Source organism: Salmo salar, chromosome 04, assembly GCF_965601325.2.
Source record: "Salmo salar chromosome 04, fSalSal1, whole genome shotgun sequence".
NCBI lineage: Eukaryota > Metazoa > Chordata > Actinopteri > Salmoniformes > Salmonidae > Salmo > Salmo salar.
Window position 1 is genome coordinate 89,412,135 of NC_138294.1, and position 22,467 is coordinate 89,434,601.

Genomic DNA, 22,467 nt, shown 5'->3' on the forward strand with positions numbered 1-22,467 from the left:
CCCATACCATAAACCCACCAGCACCATGGGGCGCTCCGTTCACAATGTCAACATCAGCAAACCACTCGCCCACACTACGCCATTCTCGCTGTTTGCCATCTGCCCGGTACATTTGAAACTGGGATTAATCTGTGAAGAGCATACTTCTCTAGCGTGCCAGTGGCCATTGAAGGTGAACATTTTCCCACTGAAGTCGTTACAACGCCGAACAGCAGTCAGGTTAAGACCCTGGTGAGGATGACGAGCACGCTGATGAGCTTCCCTGAGACGGTTTCTGAAAGTGAAAGTGCAGAAATTCTTTGTTTGTGCACAGCCTCAGTTTCATCAGCTGCATGCCAATTGCACGCTCCTTCAACTGGAGACATTTGTGGTTTGTGTTGTGACAAAATTGCACATTTTAGATTGGCCTTTTTATTGTCCCCAGCACAAGGTGCACCTCTGTAATCGTCATGCTGTTTAAACAGCTTCTTGATATGACACACCTGTCAGGTGGATGGATTATCTTGGCAAAGGAGAAATGCTCACTAACAGGGATGTAAGGAAATTAGCTTTTTGTGCATATGGAGAATTGATGTGATATTTTATTTCAGCTCATAAAACATGGGACCAAGACTGTATATTTTAATTCAGTGTACAATCCATAGATGGCTGTTCCCATTCAAGTCAGGACTGGCATCCGTTGCTAGTGTACCCATGAGTTTAACAGTCTAATTTCCAGGGTTAGAGATTCCAAAACCATTCTATGGATTATATGTCTATGGCCACAATGCAACAATCTGTAATCTGTATATTTGACATGCATTCTGACCAAATTGCGGCCTTCCCAACTGTAGGCAACTGGTAACTGCCAAAATAAAGGAAACACTTGAGTAAATGAGGGCTACAAATAATGTCATGGTGTACGGTGCATTTTCCTGCCATGGTTTAGGTCCACAAGTAGAATCTATGCCAAGGAACATTGAAGCTGTTCTGGCAGTTTGTGGTGGCCAAACACCCTTAGGACACTACAGTGCATTCGGACAGTATTCAGACCCCTTCACTTTTTCCACATTTTGTTACATTACAGCCTTATTCTAAAATTAACCTAACAAAATGTGGAAAAAGTCAAGGGGTCTGAATCAATGGGACATCCATCTCTGCTGCACTCCACCAATCAGGCCTTTATGGTAGAGTAATCTCAGATAAAATCAAGATTGAACTCTTTGGCCTGAATTCCAAGCGTCACGTCTGGAGGAAACCTGGCACAATCCCTACGGTGAAGCATGGTGGTGGCAGCATCATGCTGTGGGGATGTTTTTTAGCAGCAGGGACTGGGAGACTAGTCAGGATCGAGGGAAAGATGAAAGGAGCAAAGTAAAGTGAGCGCTGTAACCTTCAAGTAGGTTTTGATTTTGCTAGGACACTGTGGACAGAGATGGTGGATGGGCGTAGGCTTCTGTCTCTGAATCCAACGGTTGCAAGTTAAAATCCAGTGATTGAAAGTTGTTTTTGAGTTTTTTGTTTTAAGCCTTATCCAAACCTTATTCCTTACCTTAAACCTTTTGTAGTTAATGCCCAAACTAAACCCTAACATACAATTCTGAGTTAATGCCTAAACTTAAACTTCACCTTAAAGGTAAGTTAATTTTTATAAGGCTATTTATGTGTTTAGATGACTCCAAGATGGCCAGTGTCTATAATTGCCTGAGAAATTGAAATTAGATTTTTTGCTGTTTTGAATTTCTCCCATGTATCTTGTCAAGCAATCCCGTTACCGGGATCCGAACGGGAAGGGGTGTCCCCAATAAGTTTTTATATAATCCATAGAATGGTTTTGGAATCTCTAACCCTGGAAATTAGACTGTTAAACTCATGGGTACACTAGCAATGGAAGCCAGTCCTGACTTGGGAACGGCCACCTATGGATTGTACACTGAACAAAAATATAAAGTCTTTGTCCCATGTTTTAAGAGCTGAAATAAAATATCCAATACATTTTCCATATGCACAAAAAGCTCATTTCTTTACATCCCTGTTCATGAGCATTTCTCCTTTGCCAAGAAAATCCATCCACCTGACAGGTGTGGCATATCAAGAAGCTGATTAAACAGTATGATCATTACACAGGTGCACCTTGTGCTGGGGACAATAAAAAGGCCAATCTAAAATGTGCAATTTTGTCACACAACACAAGCCACAGATGTCTCAAGTTGAGGGAGTGTGCAATTGGCATGCTGACCTCAGGAATGTCCACCAATGCTATTGCCAGATAATTGAATGTCCATTTCTCTACCATAAGCTGCTTCGATTGTCATTTTAGAGAATTTGGCAGTACGTCTAACCGGCTTCACAACCGCAGACGTGTAACCATGCCCGTCTAGGACCACCACATCCATCTTCTTCACCTGCGGGATCATCTGAGACCAGCCACCCAGACAGCTGATGAAACTGAGGCTGTGCACAACACAATAATTTCTGCACAAACTTTCAGAAACCGTCTCAGGGAAGCTCATCAGCGTGCTCGTCATCCTCATCAGGGTCTTAACCTGACTGCAGTTCGGCGTTGTAACCGACTTCGGTGGGAAAATGCTCACATTCAATGGCCACTGGCACGCTAGAGAAGTATGCGCTTCACAGATTAATCCCAGATTCAACTGTACCTGGCAGATTGCAGACAGCGTGTATGGCGTTGTGTGGGCGAGTGGTTTGCTGATGTCGACATTGTGAACGGAGCGCCCCATGGTGCTGGTGGGTTTATGGTATGGGCAGGCATAAGCTACGGACAACGAACACAATTGCTTTTTAACGATGGCAATTTGAATGCACAGAGATACCGTGGCGAAATCGTGAGGCCTATTATCGTGCCATTCATCCGATGCCATCACTTCATGTTTAAGCATGATAATGCACAGCCCTATGTCGCGAGGATCTGTAAACAATTCCTGGAAGCCGAAAATGTTCCAGTTCTTCCATAGCCTACATACTCACCAAACATGTCAGACAATGAGCATGTTTGGGATGCTCTGGATCGACATGTTCCAGTTCCCGCCAAAATCCAGCAACTTCGTACAGACTTTGAAAAGGAGTGGAACAATGTTCCACAGGCCACAATCAACAGCTTGATCCACTTTGTGGGAAGAAGATGTGCCGTGCTGCATAAGGCAGAGCAGGACTGGCTCTCTGATCCACACCCATTTTTTTTGTTTTGAAGGTGCATATCTGTATTCCAGTCATGTGAACTCCACAGATTAGAGCCTAATTTATTTGTTTCAGTTGACTGGTTTCCTTACATGAACTGTAACTCAGTAAAGTCTGAAATTGTTTCATGTTGTGTTTATATTTTTGTTCAGTACATTTCTATGGTTGGTTGCGACTGTCAGTTTGCCTTTTGAAGCTTTCAAAATACAATCTTGGGAAGAAATGTATAGTTTGGAAAGCAAATGCCTACTGCTGAAAAGAGAAGACTAATCTGTATGTAGAAACAGTACAAAAAAAAATAAAAAATAAAATAAAATAAACTCCCATTTTCTAGCTAATAGCAGCACTGTTTTTCAAAGTCGCTCATCTTGAGATGGGCTATCGCCACAGCAAGCACAATGGCCATCACTGTGGGTAGCCTATGGCTTCATCTCCATCATTAGGTGAGTCAGTGTGCATCATTTTTTATTAAACCCTGGGCCTATGATTTCTAAATCCGGCCCTGTGCACGGGCTGAACTAGAACCAATAATTACAAAAACACAATAATCATTATTTAATGTTGCCTTTAGACAAAAAACTGTTATAAATTGTTTGATTTCAGATTAAAATCAAATAAACGTGGAACGACCCTTTACTCATTTTTTATCTTGTCGCGTAATAAGAAGTATCATTTGGCCAAAAAGTACATGGACCTCGGTGTTCTAATATGTAGTTAAGGCCATGCTTCCATACGCAATAGTCTATACTACACAATTGCGCCCAGTCGACTCTGTCCAATAAAACTTTAACTCATTACCTTGACTCGTTCTCTGTTCAGTCTAACGTGACCCTGCTGTAAATCAAGCAGACAGATGATCAACATCAATTATCTGTTAGGGATGTTAGATCTAATATGGACCACGGCACAATGGTCTTCATCAGGTTAATGAAGGAGACAAAACATTATGGACATTCCTAACAATATTTCCCTGCACTTTGGCTGTTGCATCGAGTGCTGTATCACTGAAGAATATAAAATCTATTTTGATTTGATTAACACTTTTTTGGATACTACATGATTCCATAGTTTTGATGTCTTCACTATTATACAATGTAGACGATAGTAAAAATAAAGAAAAACACTGGAATGAGTAGGTGTGTCCAACATTTTTACTGGTACTGTACATTTTGGATTTGTGTGCCCATGAAAACTATATTCACACCGTAACATAAGGAAACACTAAATGTTACATAAGCCTAGTTACAGTGCATTTCCAAAATTGCCATACAAAGAACTGTCCGAGCAAGATTCAGGATTCTTACCGGGTTCAAGTTCAATGTCTCATTTAACTGATAAATGCTTAATATATGATAGAACAACAAACACGGCCATGAATGCAAGGTAAGAAATGTAGTGTTTTATGTCTCACGATTCTGGACAAATTTGTCAAGACACCAACCATGAAAAAGTGTTAAACATAGTTTATTAAATTAACTTGTGAATTTTATTGAATGTTCCTTATATCAATTACTACTTATCAACAGCTGTATCTGTGAGTTGTCCACCGCAGGAAATCCTCACTGGTACTCTAGCTTATAGAAATACCCTTAGGCGATGTCAGAGGTGTTACTGTGTTTCCCAGCGTTATACCTATCGCTATCGCGGACATTGCCATTCGATACACTGAGTCACATTAGTAGAAATCTCATGCATCCGTTTGACAAGTTTGAACATAGGAATGTGTGTTGTAACACACAGTACAGTCGTGGCCAAAAGTTGAGAATGACACAAATATTAATTTTCACAAAGTCTGCTGCCTCAGTTTGTATGATGGCAATTTGCAAATACTCCATAATATTATGAAGAGTGATCCGATGAATTGCAAAGTCCCTCTTTGCCACGCAAATGAACTGAATCCTAAAAAAAACATTGCCACTGCATTTCAGCCCTGCCACAAAAGGAGGCTTCAGGGCGCCCAAGAAAGTCGAGCAAGCGCCAGGACCGTCTCCTAAAGTTGATTCAGCTGCGGGATCGGGGCACCACTAGTAAAGAGCTTGCTCAGGAATGGCAGCAGGCAGGTGTGAGTGCATCTGCACGCACAGTGAGGCGAAGACTTTTGGAGGACGGCCTGGAGTCAAGAAGGGCAGCAAAGAAGCCACTTCTCTCCAGGAAAAACATCAGGGACAGACTGATATTCTGCAAAAGGTACAGGGATTGGACTGCTGAGGACTGGGGTAAAGTCATTTTCTCTGATGAATCCCCTTTCCGATTGTTTGGGTCATCCGGAAAAAAGCTTGTCCGGAGAAGACAAGGTGAGCGCTACCATCAGTCCTGTGTCATGCCAACAGTAAAGCATCCTGAGACCATTCATCTGTGGGGTTGCTTCTCAGCCAAGGGAGTGGGCTCACTCACAATTTTGCCTAAGAACGTAGCCATGAATAAAGAATGGTACCAACACATCCTCCGAGAGCAACTTCTCCCAACCATCCAGGAACAGTTTGGTGATGAACAATGCCTTTTCCAGCATGATGGAGCACCTTACCATAAGGCAAAAGTGATAACTAAGTGGCTCGGGGAACAAAACATTGATATTTCTGGTCCATGGCCAGGAAACTCCCCAGACCTTAATCCCATTGAGAACTGGTGGTCAATCCTCAAGAGGCGGGTGGACAAACAAAAACCCCAAAATTCTGACAAACTCCAAGCATTGATTATGCAAGAATGGGCTGCCATCAGTCAGGATGTGGCCCAGAAGTTAATTGACAGCATGCCAGGGCAGATTGCAGAGGTCTTGAAAAAGAAGGGTAAACACTGCATATATTGACTCTTTGCATCAACTTCATGTAATTGTCAATAAAAGCCTTTGACACTTATGAAATGCTTGTAATTATACTTCAGTATTCCATAGTAACATCTGACAAAAATATCTAAAGACAGTGAAGCAGCAAACTTTGTGAAAATGTATATTTGTGTCATTCTCAATTTTTGGCCACGACTATACACCTCCATAAGGCTGATATCAATCATTATTCTTGAATTAAATGATTTTCAATGTGAGTGTCATTATTTCTATATAGCCAACACTTTCTCCTTCTGAACTTCTAACACCGGTAGGATGGGTGTGGCTTAGTGACAATGACCACAAGAGGAGCCACTCAGAGATTTGATGCAGTTACACCTCTGACATTGCCTGAACAAAGACAATGATTTTCTATGCAGTTCTGATTTAATCAAAGCCCTAATTTTTGTTAAGTTACCTTGGGGTGGACAAATTAACATAAGGCTTTACACGAGGCTAAGAGTTTTAATACAAATCCAAATCAGCCCCACATCTCAGTTGGATCTACCCAGCAAACGCTCCTACAACATTGGGAAGCTTAATGTTCTAATGGAGACTGTCATAAACTTCGTCGTCTGAAGAGGAGAAATCGGACCAATATGCAGCGGGTATATGAATCATCTTCTTGTAGATTTGAAGAAAAATGAACACTGAACAAAAGAACGACGAAAAACAGTCCTGTAAGGTACTCTGACTATACACGGAAACAACCACCCACAAAACACAAGCTGAAAACCTCTACTTAAATATGGCCTCCAATTAGAGGCAACGAAGAACATCTGCCTCCAACTGAAGGCCAAACCAAAAACCCGAACATAGAAATTGAAATTCTAGAAATACAAACATAGAAATACATGACATAAAACTATACCCAAAATCGCAACATACTCAAAACAAACACACCCTGCCACACCCACACCAAACTACAATCACAAATAACCCCTTTACTGGTCAGGATGTGACAGAGACCCAATTTTGGTTTCCAGATAATGTTAGCAGGACAACATTCCATGACTGATTTGTTGGAACCCCCTGCCATCTATGCTATTTTTCCTTCAGGAATTCTCGCTCATTTGGGAGTACATCTTCTCCTTTTGCAATCTTATCCAGAATCAAAGACTCTTTCTTCATTTTCTTCAACTCTACGATCCGATCCTCGAAGCCTGGCTTCCGTTCGTCCTCCTCTGTGCAAATGAGTATGTCAATGTACTCCATAGTGGAGAGAGAGCTTGGCTTCAGTGCATCATCATTAAGTCTCTTGAGACAGTCAGAAGACTTCTTGATCAAATTCATCAGCGCGTCCTTGATCCTATGAAACTCATCCTCAAGCTTATCCAGCATCTCCTTGGTTTCCATAGACTTGCCCCACGCCTTCATGAAGTTGTCCTTCATTCCTTGAATAGTCTTTTTCTCAGTCTTTGTTTCATATGTCAACAAGACTTTTTCCCTGTCGTGGTCAGTGGAAGAGCATTTTCCTGGACATATGGTACAGTTGCCATCATCATCCATCACGGCACGACTTTTGATTTCATCCTCGTTTGGGAGGAAGCAGCAGGTGTGACATGTGAAATTGCATATCTTGCAGTTTGTCGCAAAGTCTTGGGATAATTTGCTTCTCTTCACCTGCAGCACATTTATCTCAGTCTCAAAATCTTGGTTCTGTATCATGTTCTCTTCCTCGTTCTCCAGACACTGTTTGAAGTGTTTGATCTCACTTAGCTTTGACAGACCTGCTGTGATCTGAGGGGTCAGGCGTGTCATGGTCTTCTCCAGAAGCTCACGTTCTTCCAGAACTTTCTTTGTCAGGGTCAGATCTTTACTCTCAATGCTTTCCAGTGCTTGGAAAAATTTCTTCATCTCCTTGAAAGTTGACCTCCATTGCTCTGGACACTGGGCCTTATGATCATCATCAGTATCATCATCTTCAGAGCTGCTCTCCGTCTCTTTTGAGAACAGAAATGAACTGTTGAATTTGAAATGGGTTGGTAGCCCCTTCTTGTCTTTCTTACAGGGCAGATTTGCAGCTTTGATGGCTTCTAGCACCGGTATTTGCTTCCCATCAACAAATGTCACAAGCATCAGGATGTTTTCAGCAACATCCTTTCCAAAGATGGACAGGATGGAATCAAAGATGTATCTCTGGGGAGGACTGAGACGAACAAGTGATGCCTGCACTACAAAGCAGACTGCATCAATGTGATCAATCCCTAAAGGATGACACAAGAAATCCTTCAACATCTGGGTGAGCAATTTATCGTGAGCCATTCCTCTGGTGTCTCCGAACCCTGGTGTGTCAATGATATTCAGAGAATAAGGAATCTGAAAGCCTGGCTGGTTGTAGAGCTCGTATGATGTCACAACCACAGTCTGGCTCTCAGCCTGTGACCTGTTGGTCACCTCATGGATGAGCTTAAAGCGGTAACGTTCTTCCCACTTTACCCCGAGAATGTAGTTTATCATGACATTGACCAGAGTTGTTTTTCCTGCACCTGTGGCCCCCAGAAGCAATATCACCTTGTTATTACCTTGCTCAACTTTCTTCCCAAATCTGTACTGGTCAAAACTGTCACTTACACCCAACTTCGGTTCCAGATTCAGCCAGTGGATTGATGGGTTGCCCTTTTCCACCTTCTGGGATTTTGTGAGGAACTCCTCACTTTTTGCTCTGGTTGATTTGCTTGTCTTCGGTTGGGGATCAGAGACCCTAAGGGTAGTCATCACAGTCTCAGAACTGGGTAGACTATTCCCTGCTTCGCCACAGTTAGCAAAGACTCTGATGCTGTATGCAGTGTCAGCCTCAAGTCCTTCCAGTGTACTCTCTCTAGTGGTGGTTTTGATGGTGTGCCACATCTGATTGTCTATACCCTTTACATTCTTTCTGTATTCAACCACATAACCAATGACTTCAACATCATCTCCCGCTATGGTAGGAATGTCCCAGTTCATTCTGATACTTCCCGATTCTATCCTCTTCTCTGTGGGTGGTCCAGGAGGGCTACATGGGCGGGTTCTGAAATATTCTGTCCAGTCACTGGAGAGGCTCACACCAGGTCTGCACACTGCCTTGCAGCTAAAGCGATACTTTTTGTAAGGGTCCAAATGACTGATGGTGACCTGGTTAGTTGTAGCATCCGATTTCACCTCGGTCCACTCAGAGTCAGCCTGCTCAGCCTGGTACAAAACCTGGTACGACTCCACAGAGGTAACACCAAGGTTGGGAGGGTTGACTTGCAAGTGGACACAGTCATGCTCCAGACTCTTGATGGTGGGAACACCTGGCTTTGATGGCAGCTCAAACTGTGGACACAAAAGTGTACCTCTTTCATAGACATGGATGGAGGAAGCAGTGAGGTGTTTGTTTGGAATTGATGCAATGCAGAATGCAAGATATTCTCTGCCTTTGTTTGAATCTTTGAAGTCTAGGAACATATTTATGGTTTGCCTAGTTAGGGTCGTTACCTCCCCCGAGCGAAACCACTTTTCTGCTGTAGTCTTCCCGGCTGCGTTGGGGTTGTAAGGTATCAGTGAAGAATCACTTTTTGATTCTTCCAGCAAGTAGTTCTCCAAGTCTACCACATACTCTTCTTTCTCCTTCAAATAGGAAAATGCAAAACACACTACATAATCATTAGCTTTATCAAGCACTATTCTATCCAATTCACTGCTTGAGTACACAACTTGTACCTCTTTCATTATGTCAAGGTAAGAGCGAACAACATTCATCTCTCTCTCTCTGTCGTCCAGGTACGTGATCATGAGGTCATTCTGGAATGGAGAACGTTCTTTGCTGTTGAGCATTTTTATCAGCTCTTCCTCCTCCATTCCTCCTCCTCTTATGTTGGGAAGAACCTTGCAGAGACCTTTCTGGAACACCAGCTTGTACTCTGAGCACAAGTCCCTGAACTTGTTGAGCTTGGCTTTGAGTTCAGGGAACTTGATAGCCATGTCATCCTTCATCATGTCCTGGCATTGTATATCAGTATTGTCCAGTCCGTCCATGATTCGCTGTGCGCGACGCACCAGGCTAACACTGATCTGCCTGACTAGCTGGGTAGCTGCAGAGTCCAGCTTCTTGAGAGGATAGAGCCAGGCAGTCATGGGCACAGCATGTTCTCCGTTCTCCCCTAGCAGACATGGCAGGCCAACATACACCTTGATGGCATCTTCAAATGTGACAGGGTTGTTTTCTAGTGCCAAATCACCATGGAAAGTGCAGTTGAATTTATTGGTCTCTCTCTGCTCTTCCTCACTCATCTTCAAATTTGCCTGCCCTTCTATTGACATTTGAGGGATCTTTTTTATTGTGGCCTGCAGGTTTCCCTGGATGTCCTGGTGGTTCTCTCCTGAGGAAACCTCTTGGTCAAAAACGAAAAAGGCCTGCGCTCCAAACAGCAGGGCAGTCACCACATGGGTTGCAGAGCCCTCTTGTAAGACATTAGAGTATTTCAAATTTCCTGCCCCCAGGTGGTCCATGGTCAACTGCTCGAAGCATGTGGTGGTACGGTACTGCAGAGAAACCCTAGACTGATGCTTTGAGGTCTTTTTGTCATGTAGGAATTCAGCAGAACCCTTCACACTGACTAAGCCACCAAGGAAACTGGCCTCAAGAGATGCAGACACATTCAAAGCTTCTGACTTGGCTTCACTTGAGTCTGAAGCAATGATTTTGAAGTCAGTGTTCGGTTGTGGACGGACATTGATGTGTTTCTGCAGCATCTCAGAATCCCAGAGAGTGATACCTGCAGTTTAAAGAGAATGACCAAAGAACGTTTATTGTGAAAATTATACTCCAACGTGTACATGTGTAAATATTTCTATATGTAAACATGGTTTAATTCAAATAACTAATTGAAGGTAAATATTTAATTCAAAGTAAACATTCTAGGTGTCAACCCATAGTTAGAAAACCTACACCTCCTACACTCAGAAGTAAAGAATGCTCTGTAGCACCATTTGAACCAGTCTGGAAATGGGTTCTATCTGAAGCTTCTTTCAGGTCAAATAGAATCTGGGTACAAAATAAAGGTTGCTATTTGGAACCAGAAAGGTTCGAGATAGAACTCTATCTAGAATGTTCCCCTACAGGGACAAATAGTGCCACATTACACTCTCAGAAGGAAAAAAAAGGGTAATCTTTGTCATTGACAGCATTACTACAATATGAACACTTCAAAAACAACCTGCATGACATCACTCTTTTGTCCCAAGTGTGTTCTCTAGCTTTTCTTACTCTGTGGTAACCATAGAGATGCACCAGAAAGCTAATCTCTCTCTGCAATGGCCGATTCTGTGACAGCATCATAGAGGACTTTATTGCCCAAAAGCCTGTTTTAGCATGGGCAGCTCCATTCAGGACTTTCACCATTTGAAGTAGTCAACTGGGAGATACTTCCTTTGGGTTAAGGAAGGATTAGATAATTCAATCTGGGTCCTCTGGAGGGATCAGACAGAATATAATCGCTGCCAACTGGTGAGGATAGCATAGCGCTAACTTATGCCATGTTATCCTGTTAGGGCTAGGGGGCAGTATTGACACGGCTGGATAAAAAACATACCTGATTTAATCTGGTTACCACTCCTACCCAGTAACTAGAATATGCATATACTTATTACATATGTATAGAAAACACCCTAAAGTTTCTAAAACTGTTTGAATGGTGTCTGTGAGTATAACAGAACTCAAATGGCAGGTCAAAACCTGAGAGATTCCTTTACAGGAAGTGGCCTGTCTGACCATTTCTTGAACTTCTTTTCCATCTCTATCTTTTACTAAGGATCTCTGCTCTAACGTGACACTTCCCACGTCTTCCATAGGCGCTCAGAGCCCGGGAAAAAACAGAATGTCGTCATCCCAGCCCCAGGCTGAAACACATTATCGCCTTTCTCAAGTGGCCGATCAAGGGACTCTGGGCTTATGCGCGTGACCCGACCGCCCCCGCCTTTGTGATTTTTTCCTCTGTTTGCCGAAAAGGAGATTCCCTGTCGGAATATTATCGCTTTTCTACGAGAAAAATGTCGTAAAAATTGATTTTAAACAGCGGTTGACATGCTTCGAAGTACGGTAATGGAATATTTAGAATTTTTTTGTCACGAATTGCGCCATGCGCGCGACCCTTCTTTACCATTTCGGATAGTGTCTGGAACGCACGAACAAAACGCCGCTATTCGGATATAACGATGGATTATTTTGGACCAAACCAACATTTGTTATTGAAGTAGCAGTCCTGGGAGTGCATTCTGACGAAGACAACAAAAGGTAATCAAACTTTTATAATAGTAAATATGATTATGGTGAGTGCTAAACTTGCCGGGTGTCTAAATAGCTAGCCCGTGATGCCTGGGCTATGTACATAGAATATTGCAAAATGTGCTTTCACCAAAAAGCTATTTTAAAATCGGACATATCGAGTGCATAGAGGAGGTCTGTATCTATAATTCTTAAAATAATTGTTATGCTTTTTGTGAACGTTTATCGTGAGTAATTTAGTAAAATGTTAGCGAATTCCCCGGAAGTCTTTAAATAGCTGTAAAATAGTCATATGTTTGAGAAATTGAAGTAATAGGATTTTTAAGGTTTTGAAAATCGCGCCACAGGCTTAAAGTGGCTGTTACGTAGGTGGGACGAATTCGTCCCGCCTAGCCCAGAGAGGATATTATCTGATGGGACCAGCTACAATTTAGCATTCTGTCACGCGCAAGTAAATCAACAATTTTAATTAGCTGAGACTCATTTTGAGCTGGAGAAACTGTTTAAATTTAAATGGTTGCTTATGTTCACAATTATGTCCCCAATGTCTTCAACTTCTATGAGTGTATTAGCAGTTTGTAAATAAACTGAAAAGGTGCATATCACCACCTACTGTGTGAAGTGTGTACAGTATAGTCTGAACAGGTATAAAGCCAAGATTGGTGATTTACTGACATCTGCAGTTATGGAATGTCTGTTCAGGAGTGCAATTCATTGGCTGACCCCTCCTGCTGATTCTTCCTAAATCCGTAGAAACTACTTTAAAATGGTGAAAGCCCTCAATGGTGTTCTCTGTGCTACAACAGTGTGCCCTCTATCCAACTCAGTGGTGGAAACACTGTCAATGAATTCAAGATGATGCACACTGATTACCTCCAAACCAAAGAGGAATAGTTTCCTGTACCTGGAATGAGGACATCTCTACGACAGTCATACAGCATCCCCAGCTGGAAGGGTCGGCCCAGAGCGGCTAGCTCGATGGTCTCCGAGTCGGACATGACTCAGTGTTCTGAAAACATATCAGAACTGGGGTTACTTCAGCAGCCCCGGGATTAGAAAATTGCAACAGATAATATGGCTGTCAACATAAAAATCATAGTTCTTTTGCTCATTGCCCAGACAATGCAGCGTGTGTAAATTATCACTGATACAGTATGTTATGCAAACATTTGAGTCACTCACATCTTTGTTCTCCAGTCTTGTTGTTCTTTCTGAACAGGAAGAGGACTCTGGAGCCCTAACGATTGGTGCTCTTATTTCTTTGGGGGAAAAAAACAAAGACACTGAACATGTTGATGGTTTTCTGGTGGACATAATACAGTCTTAATTAAAACAATCCACCTTAAGTTGACTTAAGTAATGTACCAAACTGAAAAAAATAGAGGACATATATTACAAATGTGAGTAGAAAATACAAAAGTTTCTCTACACTCTGGATTTGTTCTTCAGCAAAACAGCAGCCACACCTCTTGTTTTGGCATACAGCTTAGCTTTTTGATGAGGCTGGTAACCCTCAAATTCTAGAAGGACTGTCAGTCAGCGCTCTAGATGATATTCACAGGAGTTTTGAAAATGTATTTGGAAGCTATATATGGTTTACATGTTAACAGAATAACCTACAATGTTTTTTCAGCTTTACTCACAGGACAATGGCATTCAACCCAGCGTAGGCATAGCCTATAGGCCTAGTGTTTTCATTTTTAGTTGAAATATTTTTTTGTATTCATTCAGGTTCACAGTGCGGACCAAACCAAGGTCCCCGTGCCCAACGGTTTGGTAGGTATACCTGTACCGTTACAGCCCTATCCTAGTATACAGACAGGTCAACTCAACTGTAAAGAAACATTTTAAATGTTCACATAACAACGCAACACAACTCCAAACACGACAGACAAGAAGTTGCATAGCCCCCTAGGCTATATGAATATAAAGAGACTTGAGCCAAAGAAAAATGGACTTGTGGAATGGAATGAGTTATCAGACCTCGTCAATTCTACCATTACGTAACATTTGAGAACACAATTTAAAGGCCTATGTATTTCATGTTTTGTTCACTGTACAATATAATCGCAAGGCTGACCATCTTTCCCCCCTCTTTCTGGCTGCCCTCCCCCTTCTTGCAGGTTCACCTCTCAAAAATGCAACAATAGAAAAAGTAGCTAAATGAATAAAGAGTAAAAATAAAAGCACAATTACATTATTTCACCAATTTAATAATGGGCAGTTCTTCACAAATAGTCACATAGACTATATGGAAATAACACGAGCAAAGCATGTTTACATGTAGAATGATATAGGTTATAAGACCTATGATTCATTTCATTAGTTCTACTACCTCAGCATTGCTCATTTTATAAAGGTTTAAATATGTTGTAGTGAAGTTCAGCTTCAGTCCACTGGGGGCGCTGTGTCACTGTCAGAAGATATGTGCTTCAGTCAGAAAAACATTTACTCATCTCTTCGTTCTCAGCTAGCTACAGAAACGAAACCCATCAAATACACTTGCTGGAAATAACTACTTTTCCTAATATCATGACTTCTATCAACATTCTTAGCTTGCCCATTCACTAAATATACTGCTAAATAACTCAGACTGACATCCAATACCTTTAGGATACTGAAACCTAACGCTCACTTATTAGCATTAGCCTACCCTTATGCTGATGGGGACTAGTTAGCTACCGCCAAACCTGCAGCTAACTGCTGCTGCACTGCCTTTCTGGCTGTTCTACCCTCTCCACCTCATTCACTACTAACTCAACCTGATCACTTTTTTTTGCCTGTTTCAGAAGAAATTCTGGAGTATCCATATTTGCGGTGTTATGCTGAGGTGTTTTACTGAGTGATGACATTGACATCTAACCGGTGCTGTAGAGGTGGGGGTTAAGGGACAGGAGTGGTCCACTGTGTTATATCTCTACCAATCACAGTAGACTCTGAGTCACACCAGGGGCTTCTTGCAGTGTCTGCTACTGCCTAGCAAAGTATATTGGATAGTTTATTTTAGTCATTAAAATGTGCATAGCGCAAGTGATAAATCCTGAATAAAATGTGTGGATTTTTCTGTGTCAGAAGAGATCCGGCAACAAGGCATCAATAGAATCTATTTATTGCAAAGCTACAGATTCTCAGATATTGACAGGCATTGGTTTTGAAAAGCATTTGATGGCAGCAGCCAGGTAAACAAAACCAAAGACTGCTAACATGGCTATTAAATCATTGTCATTTGTGTGAACTATCCCTTTAAGCACATCATTTGAGGAAAATAAAACAGGCAGTGCAATTGTAGATATTAAAAGTATACAATGATTGTGTACTTTCTCCAATAATTCATTGTGGATAAATTAACTGTTTATGCCCTTGTCTCTCAATATTTGAATACATTTATACAGCTCTGTGATCTCCTTTTGCATTTTCTTTTTCCTGCTTAATCCTGGTCCTTTCATCCTTCTCTCGCTGTCTATTGTGTTCTATTAATTTTAGTCTTTGGATCTCAAGCTCCTGTCTTCGTTTTTCTACCATCTTTTTTTCTGTTTCCATTCTCACTTTCCCCGCAAGGAGTTGCTTGTTTTCCTCTTCAATCCTCCTCTTTTCCTCCTCCACTTTCTGTTTTTCAGTTTTGGCTTGATCGAGGTCTCTCTCTGCCTTATCCGCTCGATCTTTTGACCAGTCTCCACCCATTCGCTTGTTGGTCTCTGACTTTCTTAGAGATGATATGAAAATAACAACAAAAATAGACAGTGAATGCTTTTGCTCGCAAAGCAGTAATTTTGTACTGTCTGATTTGTGAGTTGACCTTGGTGCCCGCTCCCATCCCCTACTATTCTGTATTTCTTTTGACTCATTTGAATACAGGTAGACCAGAAAAGCCACATCCCAGAAGGGCAGATAAGCGGAAACCCTGATTAGAAGCACCTGCTGCTCATCTGTTTCTTTACAGATGTTGTCACTACACACTGAAGGCTGTAAAGCCGACACATCTGTGTGCGCTATCCCTGATGCAGTGAAAATTACAAAAACATAGAATAATGAAGAAAGATTTATGCGACAACTTACACCAGCGGGTTTTACGCACCAGCCAAGCCTCTGGGAGAGCGCGATGGTTCTCTTTTGTTCAATAAAGCATACACATTATTACAGCTATTGTCCGGGATTGGTACATACATATTTAACAAAAAATATATAATTACATTTAAATTAATGACACAGTATAACCAGCAATTTGAAGAATATAACTTATAAATACGTCATGAGCTTATTACTACGATTGTTTATTTTGGGTTCTAATGGGGAAAAAGACACTTATTTTACTCCATTGTTTATAAATATAAAAAAGCTATGTATAGATTCAAAAGATGGTTAAAACTATAATGCAGATGTCATGGACTGTCAGTCCTGGCATCTGGAGCACCGTCTTGAATTTGAGAGGGGTTACATTTCCCTAGCCCCATCCCTCAGCTGCGGACCACAATAAGTGGTGGGACGGACAATGTTATTTCTCAACTATCAATTCAAGTTACAATTAAAGCTACAATTAAAACTACATTTGGTGAAACAGCGCCTTTGATATTGTTTTAGTGATGAAACGCAGGAGACAGTTGTGTCAGATGGAAGAAAGGTGTTCTTCCTTTGAAGTAACTTCGTTGTTGTAATATCCCAAACGGACGTGCCAGTTTCACCAAATGCGGATTGTAGCTTTAATGATTGGACAGTAAAGGTTTTGCTTAGCAACCATTTAGGCTTATCGAAATGAAATAAGGGTTAGTAGCCTACCTTAAATCAACGAAGCTTTCCGATGGATGTCAACCAGACAGAAATCACAAGTAGATGTACAAAATAGAAGCCAAGTAGAGCCCATAGGTCGGGATGTATCTCTACCAAGATGTAGACCGGGAGTGACACCCTGTTTTATAGACCAAATCACAGAGTTTCTAAACCCAGAGGTGCAACATCGCGAGACTTCCAGGAACGCTTGTGAAACAGACTGAACAGAACAGGCAGGGATTTGGTGCTTGAGAAGTCAATGAGAGAAGTGAAAATATCTTCCTTAGTTGTTCATTTTCACAAAATCAAAAGGCAAAACCTAGATTCGAGACAATTTCTTAAGTAGTTGAACATGTTATTTCACCAATCTCGTGAAAGTAATAAACTGACACGTTTTAATTTTAGTCAAAAACAAGTTTATATCGAAGGACTACCTTTGATTTTCCTGCTTGCACATGCGCAATTCGGCGCAAGATGACCATTAGACCCGATGACTTGCTTCTACGCCTGAGCTTTGACAGCCAACGTCACTCTTCTTGTAAATCACATGACTAAAGGTAAGCCTCTGACTGCAGTCCGAATTCAAAGGGTGCATTCCAAACATGTAAAAAACACCCTCTCCCCTCAAATTAAGTGGACACTTCAAATCAAATCAAATGTATTTGTCACATACACGTGTTTAGCATATGTTATTGCTGGTGTAGCGAAATGGGTTGTTTTTACACGGTCAGCCATAGTAGTGCGGCGCCCCTGGAGCAAATAAAGGTTAAGTGCCTTGCTCAAGGGCACATCGACCGATTTTTCACCTGGTCGGCTTGATTATTCAAACCATCAACCGCTCGGTTACTGGCCCAACGGTCTAACCGCTAGGCTACCTGCCGCCCTGATGACATATCATGACGAATGATGAGTTGACACTTGCAGGGCAAGGGGCGAGAGAAGAATGAATACATTTTAAATGGACGCCGCCCTTGCCCAGAAATGTGTCACTAGTTCGTCCCACGGTTGTGTTTTCTGTCATCATGGAACCACCGGTAGCTGTTGTGTGTGCCTTATATGCGACACAGTGAATGATGATTGCATTTCATGTTTTGGCTAGAAGACAACACATCCGCAGACATCGAATGCTAGCCCTCGGAGGATATCACGTAAATCGAAAACTACAATGTATAAATGTGATGCCAGGACAAGTTGTATGCTCTAGCTAACGTTTCCAAAAGCTAACCAAACAAAAACATCATTACTTTTCCGATATGTGCTTGTGCTGTCGTGAATTAGTCGCACAATTTCTAACTTATTTACATTCATTTTTACTTATACTTGTATGTTGACCTCTCCATTTTGATGTTGGTTTCACGTTTTGGCTGCCTTTTCTTAGCGGATGATTAATCATCACAAATTTAATAGTGGCTACTCCAACACTCGAGGTGCTAAGTGGTTTTTAGAGGGCGTATACCTCTCCACGTGCATATTGTCACTTCTCCGCACGTTCCTGCTGTGTCAGAGGTGAACTGGACTGCTGTACCTAATTATTCTATATCGACATTATCGAAAATGAATCTAAACGTTTTATATCGTTATTGAGGGATATTGATATTGATTTATCGCCCAGCCCTAGCCTACATCATATCAAATTCAAAAATCAAGAAAAATTACAGAAACAGAGCATCACTTAACCTGTTGTGGTATAGGGGGCAGTATTTTCACGGCCGGGTAAAAAACGTACCCAATTTAATCTGGTTACTACTCCTGCCCAGAAACTAGAATATGCATATAATTTGTAGATTTTGATAGAAAACACTCTAAAGTTTTTAAAACTGTTTGAATGGTGTCTGTGAGTATAACAGAACTCATATTGTAGGCCAAAACCTGAGAAGATTCCATACAGGAAGTGCCCTGTCTGACAATTTGTTGTCCTTCTGTTGCATCTCTATCGAAAATACAGCATCTGTGCTGTTACGTGACACTTTCTAAGGCTTCCATTGGCTCTCAGAAGGCGCCAGAAAGTGGAATGGTGTGTCTGCTGTCTCTGGGCAAAGTACAGCAGCTCTGTTTGTGAGTGGTCAGCCTGGGGACATTGAGACTGAGATGCGCATTCACGAGACTTCTCAATTTTTTTCTTTCAGCCTTTGAATGAATACAACGTTGCCCGGTTGGAATATTATCGCTATTTTACGAGAAAAGTTGCATAAAAATTGATTTTAAACAGCATTTGACATGCTTCTAAGTACGGTAATAAAATATTTTGATTTTTTTTGTCACGAAATGCGCTCGCGCGTCACTGTTTGGATAGTTACCTGAACGCACGAACAAAACGGCGGTATTTGGATATAACTATGGATTATTTGGAACCAAAACAACATTTGTTGTTGAAGTAGAAGTCCTGGGAGTGCATTCTGACGAAGAACAGCAAAGGTAATCCAATTTTTCTAATAGTAATTCTGAGTTTAGGTTGTCCCAAACTTGGTGGGTGTCAAATTAGCTAGCCGTGATGGCCAAGCTATCTACACAGAATATTGCAAAATGTGCTTTCGCCGAAAAGCTATTTTAAAATCGGACATAGCGATTGCATAAAGGAGTTCTGTATCTATAATTCTTAAAAGAATTGTTATGTATTTTGTGAACGTTTATCGTGAGTAATGTAGTAAATTCACCGGAAGTTTTCAGTGGGTATGCTAGTTCTGAACATCACATGCTAATGTAAAAAGCTGTTTTTTGATATAAATATGAACTTGATTGAACAAAACATGCATGTATTGTATAACATAATGTCCTAGGAGTGTCATCTGATGAAGATCATCAAAAGTTAGTGCTGCATTTAGCTGTGGTTTGGGTTTATGTGACATACAGTATATGCTTGCTTGGAAAATGGCTGTGTGATTATTTGTGTCTATGTACTCTCCTAACATAATCTAATGTTTCGCTTTTGCTGTAAAGCCTTTTGGAAATCGGACAACGTTGTTCGATTCAGGAGAAGTGTATCTATAAAATGGTGTAAAATAGTCCTATGTTTGAGAACTTTGAATTATGACATTTTGTGGTTTTAAATTTGGCGCTCTGATTTGTCACTGGCTGTTGAATAGTCTGGGACGATTTCGTCCCACCTCCCCTAGAGAGGTTAAAAGGGGAATGGAAACACTTCAGGAAGTACAGTTGAAGTTGGAAGTTTACATACACTTATGTTGGAGTCATTAAAACTAGTTTTTCAACCACTCCACACATTTCTTGTTATCAAACTATAGTTTTGGCAAGTCGTTTAGGACATCTACTTTGTGCATGACACAAGTAATTTTTCCAACAATTGTTAACAGACAGATTATTTCACTTATAATTCACTGTATCACAATTCCAGTGGGTCAGAAGATTACATACACTAAGTTGACTGTGCCTTTAGTCGGCTTGGAAAATTCCAGAAAATGATGTCATGGCTTTAGAAGCTTCTGATAGGCTAATTGACATCATTTGAGCCAATTGGAGGTGTACCTGTGGATGTATTTCAAGGCCTACCTTCAAATGCAGTGCCTCTTTGCTTGACATCATGGGAAAAATCTAAAGAAATCAGCCAAGACCTCAGACAAATATTGTAGACCTCCACAAGTCTGGTTCATCCTTTGGAGCAATTTCCAAACACCTGAAGGTACCACGTCCATCTGTACAAACAATAGTACGCAAGTATAAACACCATGGGACCATGCAGCCGTCATACCACTCAGGAAGGAGACGCGTTCTGTCTCCTAGAGATGAATGTACTTTGGTGCAAAAAGTGCGAATCAATACCAGAACAACAGCAAAGGACCTTGTGAAGATGCTGGAGGAAACAGGTACAAAAGTATTTCTATCCACAGTTAAACGAGTCCTATATCGACATAACCTGAAAGGCCGCTCAGCAAGGAAGAAGCCACTGTTCCAAAACCGCCATAAAAAGCCAGACTATGGTTTGCGACTGCACATGGGGACAAAGATTGTACTTTTTGGAGAAATGTCCCCTGGTCTGACAAAACAAAAATAGAACTGTTTGGCCATAATGACCATCGTTATGTTTGGAGGAAAAAGGGGGAGGCTTGCAAGCCGAAGAACACCATCCCAACCGTGAAGCATGGGGGTGGTAGCATCATGTTGTGGGGGTGCTTTGCTGCGGGAGGGACTGGTGCACTTCACAAAATAGATGGCATCTTGAGGATGGAAAATTATGTGGATATATTGAAGCAACATCTCAAGACATCAGTCAGGAAGTTAAAGCTTGGTCACAAATGGGTCTTCCAAATGGACAATAACCCCAAGCATACTTCCAAAGTTATGGTAAAATTGCTTAAGGACAACAAAGTCAAGGTATTGGAGTGGCCATCACAAAGCCCTGACCTCAATCCGATAGAACATTTGTGGGCAGAACTGAAAAAGCGTGTGCGAGCAAGGAGGCCTACAAACCTGACTCAGATACACCAGCTCTGTCAGGAGGAATTCACCCAACTTATTGTGGGAAGCTTGTGGAAGGCTACACAAAACGTTTGACCCAAGTTAAACATTTAAAGGCAATGCTACCAAATATTAATTGAGTGTATGTTGTCATTGTCTCCGACCGTGGCCCCCAATTCACATCACGAATATGGAGGACCTTTGTGGAGAAGCACGGGGTCACGGTCAGCCTCACTTCCGGGTACCGGCCTCAGTCAAACGGGCAGGTGGAGAGTTTGAACCAGGAGCTCGTGAGGTTCCTGAGGATTCACTGTCAGGACCGGCAGGATGAGTGGGCACGATTTCTTCCATGGGCAGAGTACGCCCAGAACTCACTACGTCACTTCTCCACTGGGTTGACCCCCTTCCAGTGGGTTTTGGGATTTCAGCTGGCTCTGGCTCCGTGGATCCCGGGCCAGACCGAAGCTCCTGCGAAAGATGAGTGGTTTCGGCGCGCAGAAGAAGTGTGGAGCGATGCTCACGTAAGACTCCATCATCCCGCTCCAGAGTACAGGCCTCGGTGTAACGCTCATTCCTTTGACGATAAATGATGCAGAATAATGTATCCACGCTTTTGTCACTTCTAGATTAGTCGACTGCAATGCTCTACTTTCCGGCTACCCGGATGAAGCACTAAATAAACTTCAGTTAGTGCTAAACACGGCTGCTAGAATCTTGACTAGAACAAAAAAAAATGTATCATATTACTCCAGTGCTAGCCTCTACACTGGCTTCCTGATTAGGCTAGGGATGATTTCAAGGTTTTACTGCTAACCTACAAAGCATGACATGGGCTTGCTCCTATCTATCTTTCTGATTTGGTCCTGCCGTACATACCTACACGTATGCTACGGTCACAAGATGAAGGCCTCCTTATTGTCCCTAGAATTTCTAAGCAAACAGCAGGAGGCAGGGCTTTCTCCTATAGAGCTCTATTTTTAAGGAATGGTCTGCCTACCCATGTGAGAGATGCAGACTCGGTCTCAACCTTTAAGTCTTTATTGAA

General features: G+C 41.8%; 1 protein-coding gene and 1 long non-coding RNA gene across 2 annotated transcripts; both read right to left on the bottom strand.

The window, feature by feature from the left end:
- Positions 1 to 4,309: 4,309 nt before the first annotated feature.
- LOC106591344 (uncharacterized) lies at positions 4,310 to 13,256 on the bottom strand. The gene is made up of 2 exons (XM_082974787.1): positions 13,150 to 13,256; positions 4,310 to 10,737 (listed from the first exon to the last, which is right to left on the bottom strand). Exons 1-2 carry the CDS (start codon positions 13,241 to 13,243, stop codon positions 7,043 to 7,045), a joined length of 3,789 nt encoding a protein of 1,262 aa, XP_082830913.1. The 5' UTR covers positions 13,244 to 13,256; the 3' UTR covers positions 4,310 to 7,042.
- Positions 13,257 to 15,338: 2,082 nt separating this feature from the next.
- LOC145878675 (uncharacterized) lies at positions 15,339 to 17,203 on the bottom strand. Its single transcript, XR_014392228.1, has 2 exons — positions 17,019 to 17,203; positions 15,339 to 15,948 (listed from the first exon to the last, which is right to left on the bottom strand). It is a non-coding gene; the product is annotated as an uncharacterized LOC145878675 (long non-coding RNA).
- Between the last annotated feature and the right edge of the window lie 5,264 nt (positions 17,204 to 22,467).

Bases quoted from the DNA above. Each gene is read 5' to 3' on its own strand.
- LOC106591344 (XM_082974787.1), bottom strand. From the start codon at position 13,243: ATGTCCGACTCGGAGACCATCGAGCTAGCCGCTCTGGGCCGACCCTTC. The intron at 10,738-13,149 runs GTACAGGAAACT...TTTAAACTGCAG, and splicing joins TAGAGATGTCCTCATTCCAG to GTATCACTCTCTGGGATTCT.